Source organism: Eucyclogobius newberryi, unplaced genomic scaffold, assembly GCF_026437365.1.
Source record: "Eucyclogobius newberryi isolate DKJ021-1_F unplaced genomic scaffold, fEucNew1.0.hap1 SCAF_18, whole genome shotgun sequence".
NCBI lineage: Eukaryota > Metazoa > Chordata > Actinopteri > Gobiiformes > Gobiidae > Eucyclogobius > Eucyclogobius newberryi.
The window spans coordinates 5586091-5610033 of record NW_027315812.1 but is presented as its reverse complement, the minus strand read 5'-3'; the positions used below and the strand labels follow the sequence as shown (position 1 = coordinate 5610033).

At 44.3% G+C, this 23943-nt stretch overlaps 1 protein-coding gene across 1 annotated transcript; it reads left to right on the top strand.

Moving 5' to 3' along the window:
* The first annotated feature begins 1261 nt into the window (after positions 1-1261).
* On the top strand, positions 1262-2966 carry LOC140364878 (galactose-specific lectin nattectin-like). The gene is made up of 6 exons (XM_072451266.1): positions 1262-1448; positions 1629-1647; positions 1728-1807; positions 1879-2013; positions 2096-2207; positions 2557-2966. Exons 1-6 carry the CDS (start codon positions 1380-1382, stop codon positions 2964-2966), a joined length of 825 nt encoding a protein of 274 aa, XP_072307367.1. The 5' UTR covers positions 1262-1379.
* The last annotated feature ends 20977 nt before the right edge of the window (positions 2967-23943 follow it).

The window sequence follows — 23943 nt, the reverse complement described above, 5'->3', positions numbered from 1 at the left end:
CAACATCTACTCCCACTACAGATTCCTCACTCTCCTTCCCATCTCTACTCTCACCCAAAGGCCTTTCCAGCCACCTTGAAAATCAGGCCTTAAGATGGCTCCACTCACGCCCACTGTAGCAAGATCAAGAGTTCTGATGTCAACACTGATGAACTCTTCCCCACACAAACCTGTGTCCCCGGCTACACCAACAAACGCCTCACCACCCATCCCCCCTCGCCTTTCACCTGGTCTCTAATAAAATCTACTCCACCCAACTTGAAGTTTGAATCTGAAACACGTGAAAACAAAAAGGGGACAGGGTCTGTATAATCTTTAGAGATGAAATAATTACCCATAGGTTATTTTTGGGGTGTTTTCATCATTTGAGTGTGTATCGTTTATAATGGAGCTAAAAACATCTCCATCCATTCTGTTCATTGTTTTATACAAGCCTCCCCAGCACTGCCAATGTTTTATTGATGATTTTTACTGAGATGTTTCAGTCGTATGCACAGACTTTGATGGTTTGGTCATTACAGGTGATTTCAATGTGCATGTTGATCATTTTTGTGACAGAAACGCTAAAGAGCTTAATGTTGTCCTTGAAACCTTCAGTCTTACTCAGCATGTGAGTGGCCCCACCCACAGCAGAATGGCCCCACCCACAGCAGAGTGGCCCCACCCACAGCAGAGGACACACTCTAGATCTCATAATCTCAAAGGGGGTCAATATTTCAAACGTCAATGTGGTCGATGCTGCTCTGTCTGATCATTTCTGTTTCTTCTTTGACCCGTCTGTTTTTCCCAAACCACCGGCTGATCCGGTGGTTCGGAGGAGACACATCAATTATGGCACAGGAACACTGTTTATGGAAATGATAAAGTTTTAAAATACCTCATGTTCTAATGTAAATGATTTGAACTCTGTTACATCTAGTGTTTACAGAGAGAAGTTGTACATGAACGGTCTAATTTTATGCAGAACTTTATGAATATATTTTTCTTTTCTTTCTTTCAACACTGGTGGTTTTGTAAAATAGGCCCAATGAATGTGTGGGTTCTGTAATGTCACAACCAGTGGAAACTGCACCAACAGGAGAGAGAGTCTAAGCAGTGCCACAAACCTGTTGGACAAAGATCTCCAGTTTCTTCTTTCACTTGAATTCCACCTAAAGATTATAATCTTTGTTTTTTTCGTAACTTGAATTTCCCGTCCAATCACTATTTTTTTTTTTTTCTTTAAATTTCCTCCTCCCTGCTCCTGGCACTATAAATGTGTCCGTCCCGTGTCAAAGCCACAGTGACTCCTGAGCACTAAAGTCTTCAGTCGCTCCGATCACATTGAACAACCTTCAGCGTCTAAAACCTCCTTCATCGTCAGAGAAACGTTTGACTTCATGGCCGCTCGTCGCCTCCCGATACTCTTCTTGAGTTTGGCCGTCGCCGCTCTGCTGACGCCACGAGCTGTAAGTACAGGACTATCCACACGTTTAGTCCTTGGTTTGGTCCTGTTCTTCTCCTGTTTCAGGCCTGATCCAGCCCAGCTTTAGTTCTGAGTCTAGTTCTCCTTTAGTCTCAATGTTGATGTGGTTTGTGTAAATGCAATGTACATCTGTTTAATGCATTTTGTAATTTTCCAATCACAGATGGCAGAAGGTGACCAAGGTAAGAGGAATTGATTTTATTTTACACATTCATATGGTAAATATTGTTTTCATGTTTTGCCTTGATTGTTTGTGATGAAGGCTGTGATGAGGGCTGGACTCAGTCTGGCTCTCGCTTTTTCAAGTTCTTCAGTGAGGGAATGACCTGGACCGATGCAGAGGTAAAGACAAACAGTGTGAAAGATAATAAGCAACTTAATAAGAGGGATAACGATCCTTGTTTATTCTGCAGAAAAGCTGTCACTTGTTCGGTGCAAACCTGCCCTCCATCCACAGTGAGGCGCAGAACACTTTCATCGTGGACTTGATCTTTAAGGTCACAGGGCAGAACACTTACACCTGGCTCGGTGGAACTGATACTGTGGTGGTAAAACATAAACGTCTGGTCACAAGTCGACATCCACACAATCTTTTGACATGTTTAAACTTCTGTTTTTGAACGTTCACAGGAGGGGAAGTGGCAGTGGAGCGATGGAACCGCCTGGGACTACACTCGTTGGGGACCCGGAGAGCCAAACAACAAGAGAGGCAACGAGCACTTCCTCATGATCAACTATAGAGGTACAAAACCTCTCCATCCCTCTCACCTTCTGTCTCTTCTCCATAACTTCAGATAAAGGGCCTTATAATGTTTTGTGGCCCAAATGTATATAAATTGCACAGTTTTGACTCAGCAAATGACCCATAACACCTTTGTGTTGCTAAGTTAATGTCTAAATTGCCAAGAAAATGGTGTTTGTTGCGTGTAAATTGTTCCTTCATTTTAAATAAACTGTTCCTCATTGATGACATAAACATGGAGATTCTGTTTTAGAATTTATCTCTTACTTTTATTTTTACATTTTTCTTGACAAACTGTAGTAATAATTAGAAAATCATGAACTTGTAACTCATTTCTCTGTGAAAACAGGGTGGACGTTTTGGAACGACCTCCCAAACAGCTGGTCTCTGTCCTACATCTGTGCCAAAGATGTATCTGAGCCGACCTCTGAGCCCACCTCTGAGCCGACCCCTGAGCCGACCCCTGAGCCGACCCCAGAGCAGACCCATTATCCAACCTCTGAGCCCACTCCTGAGTCGACCCCTGATCCGACCCCTGAGTCGACCCCTGAGTCGACCCCTGATCTGACCCCTGATCTGACCCCTGATCCGACCTCTGAGCCGACCCCTTATCCAACCTCTGAGCCGACCCCTGATCCGACCCCTGATCTGACCTCTGAGTCGACCTCTGAGCCGACCCCTGATCCGACCCCTAAACCCAAGGTCGTGTCCCTGACTCTGGAGGGCAGAGTCTACCGCTGCAGCCCCCAATCCAAGTGATCAACCAAAATGACCACATCTACTCTGCATTTTAATCAAGCTGAATGCTCAAATGTAACTTTTATTGTTGATTAAAACCTTTTTTCTCTCTCTCTGCATTAACCTCGTGTCACGTTTCCTTTGTCACTTTCTTTTTGAAAATATAAAAAAACAGTTCACCTAAAAATAATAATAAATCAAACCAAATTTAGTCAAACTTTAGTTCTAGAACACATTTAAGAACAACCGCAGTTGATAAATGTGCTGAATTTAAACGCTGAAGATTTACCCAGAAAGATGCTGCTTATTTTGTCTTAAAATCCCTGGTATAAATAGATGTTTTTAGTGCAGTCTTTAAGTGCTGTAATGTGTGTTTAGCTCTGATGTGCAAAGGGAGGTTCTTCAGAGTTTGGGCGCTGCCACAGAGAATGCCCGGTCTCCTCTGGTGCTCAGGCTGGAGCGAGGCACAGAGAGGAGCAGTTGGCCCGCTCACCTCAGAGTTCTACTGGACCTGTCGAGTAAGGTCAGCCCAGAAAACAATCAAATCATTTTAAACTGAACCCTAAAAGTCACAGGAAGACAATGAAGTTTATCAAGAACTAAGAAGGCTAAAATACTCCCACTTCCTGTGGGAGACCGTAATACTGTAATATTCATGTGCAATTACTGTCGTGATCACATGCAATGGTATTTATTTATTTATTTATTTTATCTTCATTATTTTTCCCCTCCATCCCTTGTTGGGAAATGGGAGGTTTTCTCTATGGGAGTTTTTGTTTATAAGAGATCTTCAACTGAGAGTGTTTTTCAAACTTCCTATAAGTGATCTGTTCTTTTCCTCTGTATCTACCTCTGTATCTACCTGCGTTGCAACAATGAAATTTCCCCATGTGTGGACAATAAAGGAATATCTTATCTTATCTTCCTGCGAGACGCTTTGCACCTCCTGCGAGCAGCAAAGAGAGAACTGGTTCAAGCTACAAAACAGAGTAACAATAGTCCAAACTAGATGTGTATTCATAGTTTAGTCTTGGTCCGGTTTTCAACCCTGGTTTAGTCTCGTTTTTGACCTGGGTTAATTGTTGGTCTAGTCCTGGTTTAGTCTCTTTTTTTCCTAGTCTTGGACTAGTCTTGGTTTCTCCCAGTCCTGGTTTAGTCTTGGTTTGTCCCAGTCCTGGTTTAGTCTTGGTTTCTCCCAGTCCTGGTTTAGTCCTGGTTTAGTCTTGGTTTCTCCCAGTCCCTGTTTAGTCTTGGTTTAATCTTGTTTTCTCCCAGTCCTGGTTTAGTCTTGGTTTGTCCCAGTCCTGGTTTAGTCTTGGTTTCTCCCAGTCCTGGTTTAGTCTTGGTTTCTCCCAGTCCTGGTTTAGTCTTGGTTTATTCTTGTTTTCTCCCAGTCCTGGTTTAGTCTTGGTTTAGTCTTTGTTTCTCCAAGTCCTGGTTTAGTCTTGGTTTAGTCTTGGTTCCTCCCAGTCCTGTTTTAGTCTTGGTTTAGTCTTGTTTTCTCCCAGTCCTGGTTTAGTCTTGGTTTAGTCTGGGTTCCTCCCCTTCCTGGTTTAGTCCTGGTTTAGTCTTGGTTTCTCCCAGTCATGGTTTAGTCTTGGTTTAGTCTTGTTTTCTCCCAGTCCTGGTTTAGTCCTGGTTTATTCTTGTTTTCTCCCAGTCCTGGTTTAGTCCTGGTTTAGTCCTGGTTTAGTCTTGGTTTCTCCCAGTCCTGGTTTAGTCTTGGTTTAGTCTTGCTTTCTCCCAGTCCTGGTTTAGTCTTGGTTTAGTCTTGGTTTAGTCTTGGTTTCTCCCAGTCCTGGTTTAGTCTTGGTTTCTCCCAGTCCTGGTTTAGTCCTGGTTTAGTCTTGTTTTCTCCCAGTCCTGGTTTAGTCCTGGTTTAGTCTTGTTTTCTCCCAGTCCGTGTTTAGTCTTGGTTTAGTCTTGTTTTCTCCCAGTCCTGGTTTAGTCTTGGTTTCTCCCAGTCCTGGTTTAGTCTTGGTTTAGTCTTGTTTTCTCCCAGTCCTGGTCTAGTCTTGGTTTATTCTTGTTTTCTCCCAGTCCTGGTTTAGTCTTGGTTTAGTCTTGGTTTCTCCCAGTCCTGGTTTAGTCTTGGTTTCTCCCAGTCCTGATTTAGTCTTGGTTTCTCCCAGTCCTGGTTTAGTCTTGGTTTAGTCTTGGTTTCTCCCAGTCCTGGTTTAGTCCTGGTTTAGTCTTGTTTTCTCCCAGTCCTGGTTTAGTCCTGGTTTAGTCTTGTTTTCTCCCAGTCTCTTTTCAATCATGATGTTGATCTCAGTGTTTCACTAAACGAGGGTAAAGAAGCCTGATTCTGAGGCTAAAGCTGGAGGAAACCTTGTGTCCGCGCGCCTTCGCCTTGTGTCCGCGCGCCTTGTGTCCGCGCGCCTTGTGTCCGCGCGCCTTGTGTCCGCGCGCCTTGTGTCCGCGCGCCTTTGCCTTGTGTCCGCGCGCCTTGTGTCCGCGCGCCTTGTGTCCGCGCGCCTTGTGTCCGCGCGCCTTGTGTCCGCGCGCCTTGTGTCCGCGCGCCTTGTGTCCGTGCGCCTCGCCCACACAACGCTTCGGTCTTCGCTCACGTTCGACGCATTTTTCGACCGGAAAACAGAATATCGTGGTCGTGAGGTCAAGTATCAATTTGAATGGATCGAATGGACGACCTTAGTTTAATGGAAATACAATGGAGGCAATTACAGATGAATAACGCCGCGGTCGCCATCATGTATTAGCCACACAAACCGTACGCTAACAATTGAGCGCAAAAATTCAGATGGAAAAATGGCAGAATGGAGGACGTTTGGTTTAAGGACGTTCAAACTGAGGAATGAACATTACAAGGGCGAAGCGAGCGTAGAGGGACATCAGGAAAGGTTACGGGCAGATTATGTGTAATCAAATTAACATTTCGCTCTCAATGAAAATAAATGGATAATAGCTTCCAAAATTGATCGAGCTCGGCGCCCGGGCTCGGGACGGGAGAGACGCGCCGCGCACCGAGCGACGCCGGGACGGAGCTGCGGACGAATCCATTTCGAGGGCAGATTTTGTCCTACTTTTCTCAAATGTCGCAGCAAGAGAAATCTCATTTAGAGGAGAAACGCTGTGTTATGCCCGATAGGTTTTGGGAATTTAGTCGAACGCACCTGGAGTTGGCCGTTTGTTTCATCCATACACGTTTCCGTAAGCCTTAAGGGAGATAAATTGTGTTTTAACCGTATTATGATTGTCTTCCCTTCTCGTTTAAAGGCGCAATGGACGATTTTTTTGGCCCAAATCTGAGTCTCATTTCCTCGTGGTGTGGACAGTCGATTAGTCCTGCCACGTATCAATCATAGAACTCACCTACTGCTCAGCTGCAGCCTCGTGCGGCTCGTCACCATGAGAGCAGCATGTTTCCGCGTGTCTAAGTGCATTGATCTATCATAATATAGTTCCCTCAGTGTACGGGACAAAATGAAGACGGAGAAAGACATTTCGAGCTGACGCAGAAGAGACGGAAATCTATGGGAGACGAGAGATGCGATGCGATCCGTCGCGCTAATAAACAAACGCACATGTGTGTTGTATCAGTCCACACGGGGGAGTGGCATGTGTGCGGGGGAGTGGCATGTGCGCGGGGGAGTGGCATGTGTGCGGGGGAGTGGCATGTGCGCGGGGGAGTGGCAGGAGTGGCATGTGTGCGGGGGAGTGGCATGTGCGCGGGGGAGTGGCATGTGCGCGGGGGATTGGCATGTGTGCGGGGGAGTGGCATGTGCGCGGGGGAGTGGCATGTGCGCGGGGGATTGGCATGTGTGCGGGGGAGTGGCATGTGCGCGGGGGAGTGGCATGTGCGCGGGGGAGTGGCATGTGCGCGGGGGAGTGGCATGTGCGCGGGGGAGTGGCATGTGCGCGGGGGAGTGGCATATGCAAGGGGGAGTGGCATATGCAAGGGGGAGTGGCATGTGTGCGGGGAGTGGCATATGCAAGGGGGAGTGGCATATGCAAGGGGGAGTGGCATGTGTGCGGGGAGTGGCATATGCAAGGGGGAGTGGCATGTGTGCGGGGGAGTGGCATATGCAAGGGGGAGTGGCATGTGTGCGGGGGAGTGGCATATGCAAGGGGGCGTGGCATGTGTGCGGGGGAGTGGCATATGCAAGGGGGAGTGGCATATGCAAGGGGGAGTGGCATATGCAAGGGGGAGTGGCATATGCAAGGGGGAGTGGCATGTGTGCGGGGAGTGGCATATGCAAGGGGGAGTGGCATATGCAAGGGGGAGTGGCATGTGTGCGGGGAGTGGCATATGCAAGGGGGAGTGGCATGTGTGCGGGGGAGTGGCATATGCAAGGGGGAGTGGCATGTGTGCGGGGGAGTGGCATATGCAAGGGGGAGTGGCATGTGCAAGGGGGAGTGGCATGTGCAAGGGGGAGTGGCATGTGTAAGGGGGAGTGGCATGTGTAAGGGGGAGTGGCATGTGTAAGGGGGAGTGGCATGTGTAAGGGGGAGTGGCATTCCGGAGAGTTCCCACTCTTAAAATATGAACAGAATGTGTTTATCTGGCGTATCTGACACGGTCTGTTGTGTTTCGTGCCGATCGCGTAAACCCACAGCCTCTTTTAGCTCCATCGCTTGGTCAAAAAGGCAAATCTGGTGCACTGAGGCGCGACAAACTGGGAACGACACTCTGGGATTTATTCACGATTGGACCAAAACCAAAAGAAATCCCGTAATTTTGCCGTCACAACACGATCTCTCACCGACACATCGTCCGTCCCTTGAGTTTTCGTTACGACACTGGATTCGAGTTCAGACTTTCGAAGCAGTAACGCGTCGGAACAAAATAGTAACACTGATATGTTAAAAAGAAAGAAGATAGCCCAAACAGAAAAGATATGTTTGGGCTTTTTTAGTTTCCACAAGATGTCGGATCGAACGTTTCGTCAAACAGACAGAATTGACTTTTTCGCTCACAGTTCTGTCAAACGAGGAGCTCAAGAGACAAAGTAGTCCGTCAAAGTTGCGGTAACACTCTTGAGCGAATCGGTTTCAACGCCTTTTACACCAAACACATCGGTATCGGATCAATATCACGATACTAGACCCAGTACAAGAGCCACACACAGAGCTTTAAAGCCTCTGTTGAGCTGTGTGCCATTTAAGAAGGTGGTTCGTAGCTATTTCAACCAGTATTTCATTCAAACATCAGTCTTTCTAACACGTCGCTCCGTTCTGTGCAAATCCCCTGCTCGCGATTCGTCGAAAGCTCAAGATAATTGCGAAAAAGCATTATTTTGAAGGTTAAACATGCCATAAAAATATGGCAGAACGCAGGAAACGGCTCAAAAGTTGACATCAAAACTGACGAACAGCAGCAAACGGTTGACCTATTCCTTTTTAAATTCATTTCAACAATCAGTTTTGTCATCTGCGCAGAGATAATACTCTGTTGCCGAGCCGACTTTGATCGAAAAACAACTTCCCTTGTTCTCTCTCTTCTCTTTCTTTTTCCTCAATTACCTCCTCTTCCTCCTCCTCCGTCCCTCTTCAGTCTGGATGTATTTTAATCCTTCTCCGTCGCGCCTCACTTATTGTCTAGGTGTGTTCCCTGGCGGCGCCGACAGCCGCTGACCCTGCCCCAATTTCCTCCAAACTCATCCGGAAAGTAAAAAAAAAAAAAACACAAAAAAACACCCTCCTCGGCCGGCGAATGGAAATGTCTCTCCCGAGCGACGCGGCGCAGAAGACAAGGGGTGGGGGGGGCATGGCGGCGGCTCGTCCAGAGGATACTAATGATTCCCCGGGACGCGACCCACGTCCTACATGTGGGTCACCGGAGAAGAGGTTCCCGTCTCGGTGTCTCTCCTCCGCTCGGGGAGTGACGAGACGTGTCCTCCTTTTCCGTGACACGTCCGTCTGCTTTTCTTTTTTTCACGGCGACTTTCTGAAGCGGAGATGAGCGACGATGGGAAGACCCGTGTTTGTTTTACAACGGAGGGGGGGGTTCGAGTGCGCCGAAAAAAGATCAAAATCATCACGAGAAATGAGTTAAATCGGATAAAACGAACGTGATGGAATGTACCTCGGAATCAGAAAAAGGATTATTGCCTTTGTCTGTGAATAGAAATACAATTCACGCACTAGGAACTTTCTTCGGTGGTAAGGTGCAACATAAGACAAGAAATATAATAGCAAAATATTAAAAAAATAGGCGTGAATAAATAAAAGACTAAATATGAGAAAAATAAACTTATACTACGTTGGAACGCCTGAGGATCTAAGGCTGCGGGCGGCTCGTAGGTGGCTGAAAGTTCAGAAACAAACCCAACTAACCCAAACGAGCATTAAAAGTGATCGGTAAAATCTTAAAATCAATTCTCAAACGCACAGGGAGCCAGTGGAGGGAAGTTCTGAACCCGTTGGAGGCGAGACTTGTCGTCGAGGCCGCAGAGGTAGAGACTTTGTGCAATAATCGAGATGGGAAAAAGACGAGAGCGAGAGGACGTGAATTTCAAACAATTCTGCCTCAATCGCAGCAAGAACGCTCTGTGTTCGACTCGCTGGCCTCATCGTCGTCAGCCCGAAGCGTGGCCAAAGGTAGAATCCTCCAGCTAAGATCCTTGTCATTCCTCGATTTGGGTCATTTTGCGTTTGTTTCACTGTATTTCCATTACATAAAAGCCAGAAATTGTTAAAAATGTTGTCGGTCGCGGCATTAGCATTTTAGCACGTCGTAACGTCAAATCTCCCCGTAGTCAACAAACGCAACGAACAAACTTGGCGCTAAAATCTGTCGACCTCCACGTTTCTCTGCACTTATCTGTTTGCCCAAGTTAATAATAGGCTAATATTCAACTTATATATTTATAGGTTTATGCTAGGTGTAGTTTGTCCGCGTACGATTTGACCAGGTTGAATTATGACGCAAATTCTTCTCGGTTTGACTCGAGTGATGCCTTTAGCGTAGCTTTTCGTCCGGCTCGTCAAGCTCGCTAAGTTATTCGTCTTAAATCCCGCGTTGTCGTACTTTACTTGGCAAGTTTTCCCTCTCGTTAAGGGCGCGTCAGGTTAGCGCTCTCGCACGCGTCTATACTTAAGCGCGCAGTGTCCGTCGAGGCCTGAAGAGTCACTTTCCCTCTTGACAGTCGCTCGAACGTTTTCGCGCAAAAATGACAAATTCCCCCCGTTCTGGTCCCGTGGCCGATTTTAATTCGGCAACCTCGAGAGCTTCACGGCCTAAAAGCGCAGTAAATCACGTCAAAGATGAGGCTATGCTCGCTAACGGCTTCATTCGGTCCACGGGAACAGATCAAGACTTAATTGTATTTTTTTTTAACGTTCTGGTCCCCTTTTTATATCGTATTGATAAGAGACTTTCTGAGCGATTTTAAAGGGATCTTGCCTTGAAATTGGTCTTTATTTAAGGTGGAAAGGGGGAAAAAATCACGTTGAAACTTCTTCTGGAGTTTATTCTCGTATGAAATAAACAGAAGGAACACAAATATTTCACGTTTTTCATCGTACATGTTCACGATGAGACGTATCGGTCCTTTTAGCGCAGTGAAAATACCATAAATAAAATAATAAAAAGACTCAATTCCATCCTTATTGTTCTCATCCAACAAAATGCCTTTTAAAAGTTAGAATTCAGTATCATTAAGTCGCCCTCTTCTTCCTTGTTTCGTGTCTAAACCAATTACCCACTGTAACAAATTATTGATTATTACCTCGTGTCGCGTAGCAATCATTTATATTCCTAATGATGCGGTGAGCACATTTTTGCAGGGCTGTTGTACCAAACTTAATTAGCTTTAGTTGAGTGAAGCCGATAACGCGCGCTCAGTGAAAACGCATCGACGCAGCGTCTTTAACTATTGAACAAGTCGACGCCGCTTAAGGAGCGCTAAAGGCAACGTGCGCTAATGGAGTTATGCTAATGGCGGAGCTGTGCCTTAACGGACCGTTAGCTTACACCTTACTTTAGCTCTGTTAGCTTTAGGGCTGCAGCTGTCGATTATTTTAGTAATCGAGTAATCTATAGATTTTTTCTTCCATTAATCAGTAAAAAAAAATTCCCCATAAACCATTTAAAAGCATATTCAATATTTTTTTAAATAAAGGTTATAGTTCATTGTAATAAACAAATAACAAAGTGAGTTTCTGCCTAAAAAAAACACATTTTATTCTTAATTTCACATAAGTTTGTCCCTAAAACAGCACATTTCACTTCATCGGTCCAAAGTGTTCTGTTTATATATATTCTTTATATATTCTTTGTATACAAAGGACTGATTCACTCGTCACAGACTGTTTCATGTGCGTTTCTGTCACATAACTTAAAATAAAACATTAGTTTGTAAAACATCGTGTGTGGGACAGTGATGCTGGTGCATTTTGTCACTTTACGGCGCTGGCTCCGTGTCATCGCGGACTTTCTGTTTAACATCAGATTATTCCAACCCGGTCGTGGTCCTCCTGCTGTTTCCACTGATGTATTTGCTGTTTCAGGGGCAACAAATGAGTGGCGGGCGCGGCTTCTCCTGACGGACTGGAGTTCGTACGCAGTTATGGTGGACTATTACAAGCGCTCAATCGACGTGCGCACGCGCCTCGCCTGCGAATGGCGTTCTGCTGTCTCGATAATTACAGCTGCACTTTCATTTGAATAATGTTATCGGTCAATAAAAGGCCTACACCTGTTCTCCGTGCCGACAAAGCGGAGCACATCTGGGTTTTATTACCTCGCAGACCGCCATTCTGCTGCTGCTGCGGCGGCTGCTGCGGCGGCGAGGGTTTCAGGCATTCCAGTGGCTTTCGTTCTGTTCTTTTAAATAAATTCTGCTTTATTTAGACTTTTAATGCCATTACTATGTTGATATTATGCAAATGCAATGAGGATTTACCCATAACATAAAGGTTTGCCTCATCAAAGGCTTTACAAGTGTGTATATTGAGAGAATTTCAGTGTGTGGTCCTGTCAGTGATCGTAAAATTCCCATTTCCACATGCCCCCTATACACGCCCACGGCTCTGAACTCACTTTGCTCTTTGTTGTTTGTTTTTCTTTTCAATCCTTCTGCTGGGAATTGTGCAATTTTTTTTTAGAATGAGTCCAAACATAATAGACAACAGAGGACGGGGAAATGCATCGAATGTTTTTTTTGGATTAGAATTATTAAGAACAATCTAAGTTTTCTTGTCGACGCAGATGTTGATCGTGGGCGTTAAGGATTTTGGAGAAACTAATGCTCGCGAGTTTGAACATCTGATTAAAGTGGAATCATGTTTTTGAGCGATTGAAAACGGTGCTGTACTAAGTGTAAAGTGCAAGCCCGGAAGGACAAAATAATCATGGATAATCAGGACTTAATCATGTGCAATACTGTAATATTCATGTGCAATACTGTCATACTTTACGCAATAATGTCACACTCATGTGCATGGAACTGCTGTAAATAAGAGTGTTTACTTTACCACTATGTTGGTATTATTTTGTCTTATTTTAGCTTATTGTTATCTTTTTATTTTATTTTTTATTTATATTTTTATTTTTCAATTTTAATAAAAAATAAAAAAAATCTATTCCTTATTAAGAATATGAGAGGTTCTGTTCATTGGAGTTTTGTTTATAAGAGTTTTTTTTTTATATTAAGAGTGTTATCTGTTCTTTTCTTCTGTATCTACTTATCTTATCTAAAAGCACAGAATCTTGTACTTTCGAAGGATAGTTAAAAAAATGGGAAAAGACTATGTCATAACTAAAGGAGCGAACTAATCAAACGTTCGCATCGCTTCATATCGTCAACGGAAAGGTTTGTGTCAGATTTGGTCACGGTGAGACGAGAACACGGTTACGCTGTAGGATATATGACACTGTACGATATATGACACTGTACCATATATAACACTGTACCATATATGACGCTGTACCATATGTGACACTGTACGATCTATGACACTGTACGATATATGACACTGTACCATATATAACACTGTACCATATATGACGCTGTACCATATATGACACTGTACGATCTATGACACTGTACCATATATGACACTGTACCATATATAACACTGTACCATATATGACGCTGTACCATATATGACACTGTACCATATATAACACTGTACCATATATGACGCTGTACCATATATGACACTGTACGATCTATGACACTGTACCATATATGACACTGTACCATATATGACACTGTACCATATATAACACTGTACCATATATGACGCTGTACCATATATGACACTGTACGATCTATGACACTGTACCATATATGACACTGTACCATATATAACACTGTACCATATATGACGCTGTACCATATATGACACTGTACGATCTATGACACTGTACCATACATGACGCTGTACCATATATGACACTGTACGATATATGACACTGTACCATATATGACACTGTACCATATATGACACTGTACGATATATGACACTGTACCATATATGACACTGTACCATACATAACACTGTACCATACATGACGCTGTACCATATATGACACTGTACGATATATGACACTGTACGATATATGACACTGTACCATATATGACACTGTACCATATATGACACTGTACCATATATGACACTGTACCATATATGACACTGTACCATATATGACACTGTACGATATATGACACTGTACCATATATGACACTGTACCATATATGACGCTGTACCATATATGACGCTGTACCATATATGACGCTGTACCATATATGACACTGTACGATATATGACACTGTACGATATATGACACTGTACCATATATGACACTGTACCATATATGACGCTGTACCATATATGACGCTGTACCATATATGACACTGTACCATATATGACACTGTACCATATTTGACACTGTACCATACATGACACTGTACCATATATGACACTGTACCATATATGACACTGTACCATATTTGACACTGTACCATACATGACACTGTACCATATATGACACTGTACCATATATGACACTGTACCATATATGACACTGTACGATCTATGACACTGTACCATATATGACACTGTACCATATATGACACTGTACCATATATGACACTGTACGATATGACACTGTACGATATATGACACTGTACCATATATGACACTGTACCATACATGACACTGTACCATATATGACACTGTACGATCTATGACGCTGTACCATATATGACACTGTACCATATATGACACTGTACCATATATGACACTGTACCATATATGACGCTGTACGATATATGACACTGTACCATATATGACACTGTACGATATATTACACTGTACCATATATGACACTGTACCATATATGACACTGTACCATATATGACGCTGTACGATATATGACACTGTACCATATATGACACTGTACGATATATGACACTGTACCATATATGACACTGTACCATATATGACGCTGTACCATATATGACACTGTACCATATATGACACTGTACGATCTATGACTCTGTACTATATATGACGCTGTACGATATGACACTGTATGATTTATGACACTGTACCATATATGACACTGTACGATCTATGACACTGTACGATATATGACACTGTACCATATATGACACTGTACCATATATGACACTGTACGATACATGACACTGTACCATATATGACACTGTACCATACATGACACTGTACCATATATGACACTGTACCATATATGACACTGTACCATACATGACACTGTACCATATATGACACTGTACGATCTATGACTCTGTACGATATATGACACTGTACGATATATGTCACTGTACGATACATGACACTGTACCATATATGACACTGTACGATACATGACACTGTACCATATATGACACTGTACCATATATGACACTGTACGATATATGACACTGTACCATATATGACACTGTACCATACATGACACTGTACCATATATGACACTGTACGATCTATGACTCTGTACGATATATGACACTGTACGATATATGTCACTGTACGATACATGACACTGTACCATATATGACACTATACAATCCATGACACTGTACCATATATGACACTGTACCATATATGACACTGTACCATATATGACACTGTACCATATATGACACTGTACCATATATGACACTATACAATCTATGACACTGTACCATATATGACACTATACAATCTATGACACTGTACCATATATGACACTGTACGATATATGACACTATACAATCTATGACACTGTACCATATATGACACTGTACGATACATGACACTGTACCATATATGACACTGTACCATATATGACACTGTACCATATATGACACTGTACCATATATGACACTATACAATCTATGACACTGTACCATATATGACACTGTACGATCTATGACACTGTACCATATATGACACTGTAGCATATATGACACTGTACGATCTATGACACTGTACCATATATGACACTGTACCATATATGACACTGTACCATATATGTCACTGTACGATATATGACACTGTACCATATATGACACTGTACCATATATGACACTGTACCATATATGACACTGTACCATATATGACACTGTACGATCTATGACACTGTACCATATATGACACTGTACCATATATGACACTGTACCATATATGACACTGTACCATATATGACACTGTACGATCTATGACACTGTACCATATATGACACTGTACCATATATGACACTGTACGATCTATGACACTGTACCATATATGACACTGTACCATATATGACACTGTACCATATATGACACTGTACGATACATGACACTGTACCATATATGACACTGTACCATATATGACACTGTACCATATATGACACTGTACCATATATGACACGGTACCATATTTGACACTGTACCATACATGACACTGTACCATATATGACACTGTACCATATATGACACTGTACCATATATGACACTGTACGATCTATGACACTGTACCATATATGACACTGTACCATATATGACACTGTACCATACATGACACTGTACGATATGACACTGTACGATATATGACACTGTACCATATATGACACTGTACCATATATGACGCTGTACGATATATGACACTGTACCATATATGACACTGTACCATATATGACGCTGTACCATATATGACACTGTACGATCTATGACACTGTACGATCTATGACACTGTACGATATATGACACTGTACCATATATGACACTGTACGATCTATGACACTGTACGATATATGACACTGTACCATATATGACACTGTACGACATGACACTGTACGATATATGACACTTTACGACATGACACTGTACGATATATGACACTGTACCATATATGACACTGTACGATATGACACTGTACGACATGACACTGTACGATATATGACACTTTACGACATGACACTGTACGATATATGACACTGTACCATATATGACACTGTACCATATATGACACTGTTCCATATATGACGCTGTACCATATATGACGCTGTACCATATATGACACTGTACGATCTATGACACTGTACCATATATGACACTGTACCATATATGACACTGTACCATATATGACACTGTACCATATTTGACACTGTACCATACATGACACTGTACCATATATGACACTGTACCATATATGACACTGTACGATCTATGACACTGTACCATATATGACACTGTACCATATATGACACTGTACCATACATGACACTGTACGATATGACACTGTACGATATATGACACTGTACCATATATGACACTGTACGATATATGACACTGTACCATATATGACGCTGTACCATATATGACACTGTACGATCTATGACACTGTACGATACATGACACTGTACCATATATGACACTGTACCATTTATGACACTGTACGATCTATGACACTGTACGATATATGACACTGTACCATATATGACACTGTACGATCTATGACACTGTACCATATATGACACTGTACCATATATGACACTGTACCATATATGACACTGTACCATATATGACACTGTACGACATGACACTGTACGATATATGACACTGTACGACATGACACTGTACGATATATGACACTTTACGACATGACACTGTACGATACATGACACTTTACGACATGACACTGTACGATATATGACACTGTACCATATATGACACTGTACGATATATGACACTTTACGACATGACACTGTACGATATATGACACTGTACCATATATGACACTGTACCATATATGACACTGTACCATATATGACACTGTACCATATTTGACACTGTACCATACATGACACTGTACCATATATGACACTGTACCATATATGACACTGTACGATCTATGACACTGTACCATATATGACACTGTACCATATATGACACTGTACCATACATGACACTGTACGATATGACACTGTACGATATATGACACTGTACCATATATGACACTGTACGATATATGACACTGTACCATATATGACGCTGTACCATATATGACACTGTACGATCTATGACACTGTACGATACATGACACTGTACCATATATGACGCTGTACCATATATGACACTGTACGATCTATGACACTGTACGATACATGACACTGTACCATATATGACACTGTACCATATATGACACTGTACGATCTATGACACTGTACCATATATGACACTGTACCATATATGACACTGTACGACATGACACTGTACGATATATGACACTGTACGACATGACACTGTACGATATATGACACTTTACGACATGACACTGTACGATACATGACACTTTACGACATGACACTGTACGATATATGACACTGTACCATATATGACACTGTACGATATATGACACTTTACGACATGACACTGTACGATATATGACACTGTACCATATATGACACTGTACCATATATGACGCTGTACGACATGACACTGTACCATATATGACACTGTACCATATATGACACTGTACCATATATGACGCTGTACGACATGACACTGTACCATATATGACACTGTACCATATATGACTCGAGTAACAGTATCATGTCTGAAAATTACTCCCGAGAAGTCCCAAGTCTACAAGTCAAAGATGGTCAAATCCCAAGTCAACGGTCAAGTTCATGTCCTTTCATTGGACCAAATGACCAAAAACGGCTCAATTTATAGGATTTTTGTGAAAGAACTAAAACGGTTTCAAAATCTGTTTGAGGAGAAACATCTCAAAGTCTTCGTTCCTTTTTATCAAGTCAAGTCCCAAGTCATCGAGTCACGACTTCGCTGCAATTATGTTAAAAAGTGAATGTAAAGCCGTTCATTAGGTCTGCCGCGTCTTTTACCTCCTTGTTTACCCCTCGCAGTCGCCGTCGTCTTATTAGCGCGGCTGCACCCTGCGCTAACACAAAGCCTCACATTCCTCATCTCCGTTAGCGCTCGCATCCCTTTACGTGACTCCGACCGTGTTAGCAACGGCCGCTAATTTACCGGCGAACCCCCATGTCTATCACCGTCTATCCCTTATTAAATATCTCCGCGGCGCCGTTAGCTTTGTGCGTCTCCATACCAACCGCAGTGTGCGCGGATGAAAGCTGCAGTAATTAGCGTGCCGCCTTGTTTAGCTCGTTTGTTGTCGTTCCCTGATTTAGATGTGTTTGTTCTGTGTCGGTCAAAAGTTGGCGAGCGACTTGTATTAACCCGTTTTCAGACCTAAGTTTGCGACGGGCGAATGTCGGCGGGTGAACGCCTTTGACAACGTTTTATTTTTAGGCCGTTCAAACCCCGTGACAAGCGTGTGGTGTTTATTTCTCTTTTCACAACTTAATGATCGCTGAGGCGAAACGCTCACGTGCATCGTTTAGAAGTGATGGGAGATCATGTGTTCAAAGTGCACAGCTTCGTTTACTTGACAGACTTAAATCCTCGGACGTGTTCTGAGATATTTATGAAGGGTTTTGTGTCGACTGTGTGTGGGAGAGAAACGTGATAAAAATGGCAGGTTTATATTTTCTGTCCATATAACGGCTGTAAATAAGTGTGTTGTGTGAGTTTTTTCCACAAGTTATCAGTTTTTATTTTTATACCATATTTTCCGGACTGTAAGTCGCAACTTTTTTCATAGTTTTGGCCGGGGTGCGACTTATACTCCAGAGCGACTTGTAGGTGATATTATTCATTATTTTCACACTGGCAAACACAAGAGGGCGCTCTAGGCTCTAAGCGACTTCCTCTTCCTCTGGAGTTTGTGGAGTTGTTTAGAAGTGACACAGAGGAAGAAGAATTCAATGGATTTAGTGATTTGGGGTAAAACTGATGCTTTGCTAAACTTGTTAGCATGTTCTTTATGCTATAGTTATCTGAATAACTGTTCATATGTTACGTGAACATACCAGACACTTACCACAGTTCTGTCTGTGCCTCATGTAGCTGAAGCTGTTAGCATACATACGTCATGTAGCTGAAGAGGTGTTAGCGTTAGCATACGTCATGTAGCTGAAGGTGTTAGCGTTAGCATACGTCATGTAGCTGAAGGTGTTAGCGTTAGCATACTTCATGTAGCTGAAGGTGTTAGGGTTAGCATACGTCATGTAGCTGAAGGTGTTAGCGTTAGCATACATACGTCATGTAGCTGAAGGTGTTAGTGTTAGCATATGTCATGTAGCTGAAGGTGTTAGCGTTAGCATACGTCATGTAGCTGAAGGTGTTAGCGTTAGCATACGTCATGTAGCTGAAGGTGTTAGCGTTAGCATACGTCATGTAGCTGAAGGTGTTAGCGTTGGCATACTTCATGTAGCTGAAGGTGTTAGGGTTAGCATACGTCATGTAGCTGAAGGTGTTAGCGTTAGCATACATACGTCATGTAGCTGAAGGTGTTAGTGTTAGCATATGTCATGTAGCTGAAGGTGTTAGCGTTAGCATACGTCATGTAGCTGAAGGTGTTAGCGTTAGCATACGTCATGTAGCTGAAGGTGTTAGCGTTAGCATACGTCATGTAGCTGAAGGTGTTAGCGTTAGCATACGTCATGTAGCTGAAGGTGTTAGCGTTAGCATACGTCATGTAGCTGAAGGTGTTAGCGTTAGCATACGTCATGTAGCTGAAGGTGTTAGCGTTAGCATACGTCATGTAGCGGAAGGTGTTAGCGTTAGCATACGTCGTGTAGCTGAAGGTGTTAGCGTTAGCATACGTACACCTATTCACCATGTTCTCTCATCTGTTATTATTTTAAACTGCATTTACAGAGGAAATGTCTGTTCTTGGTCCCTCAAAATATGCGACTTATATATGTGTTTTTCTTCTCTCTTATGCATTTTTTGGCTGGTGCGACTTATACTCTGGAAAATACGGTACTTCTGTTCCTAATATGTCTAATTTGTGTTGCAACTGGATTACATTAGAAGTAAGATTCCTCCTTTTGCTTTGGGTACTACAGCTTCATAACGATATCAATACAACTTTTTAACACATTATAATTCTCATTTCGTGCAGCTCATCGTTCACTCTCTCCATATGCAGATTTAATTTCTTTGTCAAACGATTTATAACACAAGTTAAATCCAGGAAACGACTGTCAATTGAACCCATGCTCTGTGTTATTATTGCAGACATGAGTTTGGAGGTTCAACATAAAAGTAAAACCCATATTTCTGATCGACACGATGTTGGTTCTAATAAAAACAGCATTTGAGGCTGAACCTTACATTATGTCTGTGACGAGAGCAGCTGCCAGGACACGCCGCGTTGTCACGACAAACCAGCCAATGCAAAGACACGAATCTGAGCGTTGTTCCAAGTAAAAAGGCCCCGTGCGTGCCAGCGAGCGGAGTCTGGTGAGTGGGAAACGCAGCGCCGTGTTCTGTTCGAGCAGCGAGAGCGCTTTCTGTTGCGTAAGAAATGTAAAGGACTCAGATGCCTCGTTACAGGACAAAGTGTTTGTTCAAATGTAGCGTTTGTTGTATTTATTGTCTCCAGCTTGATTCCCACCGCCCCGCACTATAACGTTTTTTTCGTGTACTTCCTCTCTGTGCTTCTGACTTCCTGTTTGGCTGGGCTTGCCCGGTTGGGTAAAACAATTGTCCTTTTTTTGTCATTTATTTAGATTCCGGTTCACTAATGTCGTTCATCTGTCTCGTCGCGGTGAGGCAAGGCATCGCCGACATGGCAGTCCTTGGGGTCCTTCCTGGGGTCCTTCTTGGGGTCCTTCCTGGGGTCCTTCTTGGGGTCCTTCCTGGGGTCCTTCCTGGGGTCCCTCCTTGTAGCCGGTGGTCAGGATGGTCGGGCCCCCCACTGGAGACCCCGTCACAGCTGGTACTGGGCGAGCTGAGCACAGAGTAAGGCGTGTTGTGGGTGCTGGACATGGCCGTAGGTCTTCCTCTCACCAGGTTACGCCCTAAAGCAGACCTGGGAAAACTGCGGCCCGCGGGCCACATACGCCCTGTTTGTCTTTATAATCCGGCCCGCCAAACATGCCAACTAATATTTAAAAATATATATATATTTATATATTATTATTTTTTTGCTCTTAGGCCAAAGCAGGGCATTTGTGGCCCCAGGCCCAAGATGTGGCCCTCGGCATGTTTTAATCTGGCCTCTAGAAAGATTTTAGTTTCTATTTTTGAACTGTCTGTAACATCTGTCTGCACTTGTGTCCTTAATAAAGACGACATGAAATGAATTAAATAATAGATTCAATAGCCTATATTTGACAGAAAAGTGATATTTTATACATATATATCTATATATATATAGAGATATTTTTTTCACACCAACGATCGGGGGCCGGCCCTCCGCTACTTGCCTGGATTCAAATATGGCCCTCGGAGGAAAATAATTGCCCACCCCTGATCTAAAGTATTGTTAAATGAATAAAATGTTTTTTTTCTGTGTTTTAAAGAATGAAAACTGAAGTGAAAGAGAACTTAATGCACATTTGGATTTGACTTGAAATTGCACTAATTTTACCGACTTTGGGACATTTATTTTGGAGTTTTTATGTATTTTTTATGTAGCTGTCATCTGCAGATTTTCTCTCCCAGATCAGGGTGGTGTTTTTGGCCAATTTATTTAGATTTTACCTTATTTTCCGGAGTATAAATCGCACCAGCCCAGAAAAATCATAATAGAGAAGAAAAAACATGTATAAGTCGCATTTTTTGAGGGAAATAACAAATAATATCACATATAAGTCGCACCCCGGCCAAAACTCCTGCTTTTGCAATATATATTCTCCTTGAACCGACACCTTAACGTGGTGGAGGGGTTTGAGTGCCCGAATGATCCCGGGAGCTATGTTGTCCGGGGCTTCATGCCCCTGGTAGGGTCTCCCAAGGCAAACAGGTCCTAGGTGACGGGTCAGACAAAGATCGGTTCAGAAGCCTCTTATGACGACGACACGAACAAGGCCGTTTACGTCGCCCGGATCGGCGTCACCGGGGCCCCATCCTGGAGCCAGGCCTGGGATGGGTGCTCCATGGCGAGCGCCTGGTGGCCGGGTCTTACCCCACGGGGCCCGGCCGGGCACAGCCCGAAAGAGCGACGTGGGGCCGCCCTCCCGTGGGCCCACCACCCGCAGGAGGATCCATAAGGGGCCGGTGCAGAGAGATCTGGGCGGCAGTCGACGGCAGGGGCCTCGGCGACCAGATCTCCAGACACAGAGACTAACTCTGGGGACATGGAATGTCACCTCGCTGGGGGGGAAAGAGCCTGAGCTTGTGCGGGAGGTTGAGCGATACCGACTAGATATAGTCGGCCTCACCTCCACGCACAGTTTGGGCTCTGGAACCCATCTCCTCGAGAGGGGCTGGACGCTCCACTTCTCTGGTGTTGCCCGCGGGGAGAGGCGGCGGGCTGGTGTGGGCTTGCTGATAGCCCCCCCCCCCTGAGCCGCCACGTGTTGGAGTTTACCCCGGTGAACGAGAGGGTCGCGTCCCTCCGCCTTCGGGTGGGGGACAGGTCTCTCACTGTTGTGGCGGCCTACGGGCCGAACAGCAGTGCAGAGTACCCGGCCTTCTTGGAGTCCTTGGGAGGGGTACTGGACAGTGCACCGACCGGGGACTCCGTTGTTCTACTGGGGGACTTCAACGCCCACGTGGGCAATGACAGTGACACCTGGAAAGGGGTGATCGGGAAGAACGGCTTCCCCGATCTGAACCCGAGCGGTGTTCAGTTATTGGACTTCTGTGCTAGCCACGGATTGTCCATAACGAACACCATGTTCAAGCACAAGGGTGTCCATCAGTGCACATGGCACCAGGACACCCTAGGCCGGAGGTCAATGATCGACTTTGTTGTCGTGTCATCAGACCTCCGGCCGCGTGTCTTGGACACTCGGGTGAAGAGAGGGGCAGAGTTGTCAACCAATCACCACCTGGTGGTGAGTTGGATCCGCTGGCGGAGGAGGAAGCCGGACAGACTTGGCAGACCCAAGCGCATTGTGAGGGTCTGTTGGGAACGTCTTGTGGAACCCTCTGTCAGTAGGGTATTCAACTCGCACCTCCGGGAGAGCTTCTCCCATGTCCCGGGGGAGGTTGGAGACATTGAGTCCGAGTGGACCATGTTCTCCGCCTCCATTGTTGATGCGGCTGCTCGGAGTTGTGGTCGCAAGGTCTCCGGTGCCTGTCGTGGCGGCAACCCCCGAACCCGGTGGTGGACACCGGAAGTAAGGGATGCCGTCAGACTGAAGAAGGAGGCCTATCAGGCCCCTCTGGCTTGTAGGTCTCCGGAGGTCATCGACGGGTATCGGCAGGCCAAGCAAGCCGCGGCTCGTGCTGTCGCTGAGGCAAAAACCCGGGCCTGGGAGGAGTTCGGGGAGGCCATGGAGGAGGACTATCGGTCGGCACCAAAGAAATTCTGGCAAACCGTCCGGCGCCTCAGGAGGGGGAAGCAGTGTCTCACCAACACCGTTTACGGGGCGGGTGGAGGCCTGCTGACCTCAACTGGGGATGTCGTCGGACGGTGGAAGGAATACTTTGAGGATCTCCTTAATCCCTCAGTCACGTCTTCCGAAGAGGAAGTAGAGACCGGG